Genomic DNA, 7,454 nt, shown 5'->3' on the forward strand with positions numbered 1-7,454 from the left:
TAAGAAACAGTATTGACTTCCAGACATTGATTTCCCAAACCAGCCCTAAAAAAACTTATTCATCCATTATTCTTCAAGCATGTGTTTCTTGGAATTAGATGTCTCATTCATCAGATGCTGATCACCTCACATTTCTCCTGTGAAAGTTCTTCTATCTAATGTTTTAGACATGTAGGTCTCACCTTCAAAAATACGATACGTGTTCATCTTTTAAATGGTCTCCTGCAAGTTTCAGTTACACAATATTGTTAAATAGAAAGAATAGCTGGCATTATTGTGGCAAATTTCTATCAGTATAATTATATAATCGCACATCATATTTCGCGTCCTAAATGGCGGTTCCATAATATTGTTCCACAATTTTGTCAGGAACAATATTGTCATTAGAAATATCGTGACCGACTCGTGAAGATTACCCTCGTGCACGTCACCTACGTGACCTTTGACTCCCAGGTCACGTGACTAACTTTCAGAGCTGAAGAAAGACGGGTGCCTTCTGAAAGCCTCTTTGTCGTGTGTATTAAACAGTTTAACTCTCTACTTTCAACAAAGATTAGCAATTCCATCCATAAGTGTGCTATGGTTAACATCATATGTATAAGAAGATCTGAAAATGATTTTCTATATAAGTGCTTAGTAAGCCTCCAACCAGAATGGGGAACTAATTTCTCTTATCACTCGTGCTGCACACTTAAACACAGGAAGGACTCCGAGCCTGGGGGAAATGTTCGTATCACGTACAATGTTTCCTGGACATAAATCGTATGCAGAATTTGTATTATCCATTCTCCAGACCCCTGGGCAGAATCAGGAAGTCCTGCAGACAAAGGATGTTGTATGAACATGTGAGCTGGCAAGAAACCAGAACCAGAATCTCCTAATGATTCACTGGTGGAACAGAAAAAGGTCATCCCTTGAAAAGACTACTTGATATATTTGAGACACAGTATTGTGCGTGTAAACAGATCCTCATATAAGATGCATGGTCAAAGCTATAAGATGAACAAATAGTAGAATATTCACATAACGTTACATGTAATATTATATCTACCATAAACGTAAAGTAACTGGTCAACATAGCCCAAATAATCCAGAATCCATCATAGATTACATCAAGTTTTATCTTGATACTAATGATAGTTCAATGGGAAGCAGAAGCAGAATTTGTGCCTTACAAACAAACATCACTGAGGAGAGACGGGGGACGGCATAGGCTAATATATCTCCACCGTCGACCACCAAGTCACGTGTTGAGCGGAAAGTAACGTCAATGAAACATATATTTTGCGTACCGACATAGACCTAAGGTGCTGTTCGATATTTTCCGAATGTGTAGAAAGCCATAGACTAATCATGCTATTACGTATGTCATAGTGCAACTAACGAGAACACATGCAGCAATAAACACCAGCAGAAATACTCGGTCCAGTCTAGATGCTACTTCTTTCCACTCATTCAACACATCATCCTTCTTCTTCTGCTTGAGCTGATCCCGTTTCCAGGCCTCCAGTTTGTTGATGACTCCATGAAGATGAGGCAACAGGTCTTCACTGTCGTCAAACAGTTCACAAATATGGTTCCCATTGTCAGAAGGATCTTCAAAGTTTATCTGTCGTAAAGGCAACATGGCGGTTTCTTCTGCTGACCCGTACTCTGCCCTCTGATGTGTTTCCCTCCCTCTGTAGCTTTCTTGTTGGTGTTCTCCAACTGGCCTTACACAGCCACAGAATACGCAATCGAACCAACGCCACACCTCAGTCATTCCCAGTTTCTGTTTTAGCCAGAGTGGCGGTTTGGTGTCCATGTTTGTGAAGTTTAGCGCGATGGTGAGGATGCTCAGTATGGTGGACATGGAGACGACCAGGATGATGACACCAAAGAAAAGACCTGATAGATAAAGCAATATGTTTAACTCAACAGCTAGCCTCATTCACAGACTTGTGATGGTTTTGGCTTTTACTTTTTGGAAGATCGCTAGTTCGTAATTTTCAACATGGGCAAATGTGCTTTAATGCTACTCTCCAAACAAAGGTTGATGGGGAAAATGGTGACATTTTTCTTATGTGCCGTCTTTTTCTGTTCTGGGAAAACTGACAGACGAAGACGGCACATAAGGAAAACGTCACGATTTCCCCCCTCAACCTCTGCTTGGAGAGTACTCTAATGCAAAAACTCCCTTTCAAGACACAAAAACTGGTATTTATTGTATTCTTCAACTCAGCGTATTGTAGTCTTCGTCTTCATTCTTTCCGCAATGTAACGGGCTCTTCATGTGTACGGAAATTCTAAATTGCCTTTGATATGTCATTTCCACACACCAAGAGAAGCTAACTGATAAACTAAAAAGCAGTATTAACACCTCCGTTTTCAGGAAGATAATAACAGAACTCCCCTATCTTACCTATCAAGGGGATGTAGTTTGAAGTCGCCGGGAGGGACGCTACCACCATGTGCATGTAGACGATCAGGGACAACAGCATCGTGATACTCAGCGACAGTTTCTCGCCGGAATCTGGTGGGATGTTGAAGCTCAGCAGGCTGTCAATCAAAATTACAGCTACGTTTACAGGCATACAACTAGAGTCAGCTATATATCCCAGATGATTTTGATTTCATCCCAGGTGAATTACTCAATCGACATCTACTTACTAATAGGATGAAATTAAATGCAAAGTACAGTGATCAGTAAAAGTATAGCCTATACAGGCTGTTGGATAAGAACCTCATAGTATATATATCTGGCTATACAATAATCCCTAACTAGGGACGGGTGACGCCACAAACTATCTGCTAAACTTTATCCGCTGCGCACTGAGTTACTTGCATAGAGTGGCGCCATAGAAGAGTGAACGTACTCTTTGACAAAGACCGGTGTCATGCCGTCAAAATCGCGGTAATGGTTTATTCATGGAGAAGATCTATGTGCATCTACCTTATTAGAAGAATGACGATGCAGGGTGCGAAGATGTGGTAGATGTAAAACAGCGGTTGTCGTTCTATGACCAGGTTAAACGTGACGTCAGCATAAGGTACATCAGAGGAGCTGCGATGAAACAGGCAATAGCACACGATGAGTCATCGCACATGTTATGGGAGGATTGGGCTCGCTTTGGCTTACACCAATCTTATAGTCTTTTACAGATCACTTAAGTGGAAGTTGGTATCGGCTCCCGTCACGCACTAAGATAGAAGGACTTTAATGCTAGTCCTACATGTTGCTTAGGAATGATGTCAACATCAGCTTTGATGTAGAAAATATGACTGCAAGGCGTACCTGTATGATACCACGTTCCTTTGAGCTGAAAAGCGGACCATATCCCATTCTCCGTTCTTCCTGTACTGGTCCAGATCACCCTCTGAAGACCTGTACATGGTATGTAAATACACGTTTACTGGATCTAATTCTAAGGTTTAGGGAATGGCTATTACAAGAAAGGCGGTTGATTAAAGGAATGTAATTATGTGCTCTCTCCTTAGAAAATTATTGCTGCAAGGAACATCCTGTAAATTGTGGACAAATCATAATGATAGGCACATCCTGTCTTTCTATTGACAGGTACCTCCTGTTGCAACGTTGATAGTTAAAACACTTATTGACAGTACAATTCCGCCAAAAGCCCTGGTCTATTGTTCATGATAGCTTTTTGGACTTATTGAGACCGTTCTTCATTCCACAACGAATAACAGTATATATTCCATTTGATGAAATTACAAAATTAACGTACTTGCTAATGACATCGATGGCGAGAGCGTCGAAGGTCCATGACCCGAACTTGAAGGGGCACCTCTGTGTGTCGTAAGGGAAGTCTATGACGTTGATCTTGCACGAGGCTTTGAACGTGAACGGGTAAAAGTAGAACACGGTACCGTTGGACGTGACAGTCACCTTCGTGTCCGGCAGTTCTGCGAAGCCATTTTGTAGGATACTGTGGAGTCGACATACACTGTACTTTATACAACTGTTGCTCAATAAAGTCATTTTAAAATGTAACTGCCATCAATACAAAACATTCTAAAAAGAAAAATGAAGAGTAGACTAACCACTTTCAGATTTTTATGTTATCTAGCTCTAGGTCTTACTTGCAATATTTCTTTGTCGTTCTTTGCCTTTACTTTTGCACTGCTTATTTTTTATTTAGATTAGTTTTCTGACTAGTTTACTTCTGAGTTATAGAGACTAAAACATGACTTTAATCACGATGTAGTGATATTGATATTCCAATAGTCAATCTAAATTCTGTTCATCTAAAGATGTTGTAAAAGTTGTGAGACGTAGTTCTTTATTACATATATGGCGGCTTTGCTCTGGCTAGCCTCACCCGTTATAAAGAACTATATCGGGTCTCCAAATGCTGCTGCCTTGCATTCGTACAGCCGCCAGCCCGCGATAGTCATCCGGGTCCCACACCAGATATTCATCGGTCCAATACTGTGGGGAAAAACAAAGGTAACATATTGGCATTGACCCAGGAGCTAGCCATAGGTGTTTCGCACCGTCCTATGTAATGATTAAGAGTAGCAATTCATACATGTATTCAGAAAAAATGCTGCCTTTAAACTGCACTTGACGAATTTCTTCTTTGATGAGTTGCAACGACAGAAGGATCTTCAAGTTGGTTCGCTGCTGGTATTCGTGCAAGTCGTCTGTTCTGAGAAAAATTGGCTCTGCCCATTATTTAGTGATGGGTGTTGTATGTCTGCTTGATGTTAAAATTGCTCCATCGAAACTAAAAAGTGATGCATTCAAAGTTCAAGTGATGCATTCAAACTACAGTTGATACATTCGAACTACAATTGATGCATTCAAAGTACAACTAGTGTATTCAAACTGCAATTGATACATGCAAAGTACAGTTGATGCATTCAATCATAGTTCAAACTGCAAATAATTCATTCCAACTGCAGCTGCTGCATTTAAGCTTAAGTAACTGCATCGAAACTAAATTTTATACAATTCAGACTGCGATTGATACATTCACACTGCAATTGACGTATTCCTTCTTTAATGAACTGAAACAACAGATGTCTCTTGTTTCGCCACAGGTATTCGAACACAGGTATGTTTTGAAATAATGATCATCATTTGGTGATGTGTTTGGTGTTTCATGCATGCGTGATGACAAAAAGTAGCATTCCAAGGAAGTGGCATTACAATTGATGTATTTCGTCTTGCATGAGTTGTAACAACGGAAGGATCTCATTTCGCCAGAGATATTTGGACAAACTATATATTTTGACAGGCTATAAAGTTAGACAGACTACTTATTTCGGCAGGCTATATATTTGGACAGACTATATATTTTGACAGGCTATATATTTGGACAGACTATATATTTTGACGGACTAGGATCAATGATTTTTTTTATTGACAGACTATATGTTTCGACAGACCACATATTTCGACAGATTATATATTTCGACAGACAACATATTGCGACAGACTATATATTTCGACAGACTATATATTTGGAAAAAAATTGGCTCTGCTCGTTTCTTTTTGTCAAAACTGTGGCTCAACAACTCAGTCATACGTATAAGCTGATAATTTTAATAGCATTATTGTACAGCAATAAAGTGATGATAATTTGTTTCAAACTCGTAGCCGACGGCAACGCAATTAAAAAACAGAACAGAAAGCAAAAAACTATAACTTAATAACATACCAGTCGCATCCACATGATTCCTGTGATCTGTTGATCCCGATCATTCTGTGAATAGATCAAAATCTGTTTACATTTTGTTGCATTCTACAATAATGATTGTAGAACGTAAACCACTCAGATGATAGTTCAGATCGGTTACAACTTGTCAAACTTGTCAAACAACGGAATAAACTGTGTACAGCATGCAAATAGCTATTTTGCTTTTTTAAAATACCGTTAGAATTTGAACTGACCACGTCAAGCAGTTGTGCCAACGCGACGTTAATAGTAACTCTGACAGGGGAAGAGCTGTTCTTCACCGGCCGTGCGTCCGTCCTGTATCCGGTCATCAGGCGGTCTACGAGATTCTTCTCTGTAAAGTTTCCCAAGCTTCCTGTAGAGTATAAAATACATGTCAAGCAACGTTTCTTCAAGATTAGATTATAAAGTTTGACTTCTCTCTTTGTTTACAAAGCAGTCCGTATAATGACTGCGTTTAGCTCGACAAATGGCAAAAAGATCTAATCATTTCTCATTCAGACCTACCCACATACCAATAGCAATTATTACCATAATTATAAGCCGACTTGAGCTATGCTGTTCCTCCACATATACACAAATACACAGGTATCTACCTTCTTTGCGAAAATAAAAATGTCAACCTTCATGGAATCCAATACAACTCATTACAACATAACAGAGAAGAGTGTGTCCTATCTGTGCACGAATGAAAAAAGAATCAGTTTTGTTACATTTTAACTTGGCCAGTTCCATATCTTCTGGTATATAGTTTTAGATGTTTTCTACAAGTGCGCTTGAAACAGTAATGATTTAGTGGGATAGCATATACACCCTATTAGTAAGCTTTGCGCAGTCCAACCAGCATTTATATAGAAAATCGTACTCAAAAAACGAAGCACAAAATGCCACAAACCTGCAAACATGGCAACCAGAACGGATGCCAGCGGGACCAGCCATGGCCAGTTTCCTTGCATCTTGTGACCAAAATAGATCTCTATATCCAGCTCCCCTCTCTACCGACTACACCACTATACATATAGTTCCAGGGCAAACAGGCAAACCGCCTTCCGCAAGTGGTAACATTCCCACCGCCGTACTTGTTCTCCGGATAATAAACAATACCTTGAACCTCTTAGAAGTGGATTTTGAGTCTAATGGTGGTGGAAAATGGCGTCATTGCACCCATACTGACGGCAATGGGGCGTATATCGTCTAGCCGATCAGAAACGCGTCGTGTATATGTTCAACGTGGGAGTCTCGCAATTGTTGGAAGCAATCTGTCACCACGCCTCCTACCAAGTTTGTTAGGGGGGAAGGAGTACTTGTTCCAGACCAGCTGTGATTCACATACCGGAAGTTCAGCTGCTCCCACTCTAACTTCCCGATTAGGTCAAATATTCCCTGTTTCCAGTGACTTAATTTGACAAAAAAATAGTGAGGATGTGGAGGTTGTATTGTGTCATAGGAAAATTGACTAACTTTGCCATCAATTCATAAATGTATACATCTAGAAGTAAGGATTGTAAGATTTTCTACAACAATTGTTAACAAAACACCAGTACTTGGAAGACAATACAAGTTGACTAGTTTTATTTGATATTACACGACGTCTTAAACGCGTTAAACGACTCTTTAATTTCCTCACTGTAAGCATTTTGCAAGGTGGGTCCTTACCAACCAATTAATAACATTAAAGTATTGGCATAGATATGATCATATTGGTGCCCTGTATTATAGTTGCACATATAACAAGTAATCACGGCTACACATCAGTGATACAGATGACAAAAT

General features: G+C 39.8%; 1 protein-coding gene across 1 annotated transcript; it reads right to left on the minus strand.

The window, feature by feature from the left end:
* Nucleotides 1–272: 272 nt before the first annotated feature.
* On the minus strand, nucleotides 273–6,858 carry LOC118411695 (neuronal acetylcholine receptor subunit alpha-10-like). The gene is made up of 9 exons (XM_035814173.1): nucleotides 6,577–6,858; nucleotides 5,897–6,036; nucleotides 5,664–5,708; nucleotides 4,320–4,429; nucleotides 3,726–3,926; nucleotides 3,275–3,364; nucleotides 2,933–3,043; nucleotides 2,402–2,538; nucleotides 273–1,887 (listed from the first exon to the last, which is right to left on the minus strand). Exons 1-9 carry the CDS (start codon nucleotides 6,635–6,637, stop codon nucleotides 1,352–1,354), a joined length of 1,431 nt encoding a protein of 476 aa, XP_035670066.1. The 5' UTR covers nucleotides 6,638–6,858; the 3' UTR covers nucleotides 273–1,351.
* Between the last annotated feature and the right edge of the window lie 596 nt (nucleotides 6,859–7,454).

The sequence above is a fragment of the Branchiostoma floridae genome, chromosome 3 (assembly GCF_000003815.2).
Source record: "Branchiostoma floridae strain S238N-H82 chromosome 3, Bfl_VNyyK, whole genome shotgun sequence".
Classification (NCBI taxonomy): domain Eukaryota; kingdom Metazoa; phylum Chordata; class Leptocardii; order Amphioxiformes; family Branchiostomatidae; genus Branchiostoma; species Branchiostoma floridae.

Coding starts and splice junctions, on each gene's coding strand:
- LOC118411695 (XM_035814173.1), bottom strand. CDS start 6,637: ATGCAAGGAAACTGGCCATGGCTGGTCCCGCTGGCATCCGTTCTGGTT. Junction 2,539..2,932: donor ATCGTCATTCTTCTAATAAG/GTAGATGCACAT, acceptor TTTGATTGACAG/CCTGCTGAGCTTCAACATCC. Junction 1,888..2,401: donor AAACTACATCCCCTTGATAG/GTAAGATAGGGG, acceptor TTTATCTATCAG/GTCTTTTCTTTGGTGTCATC.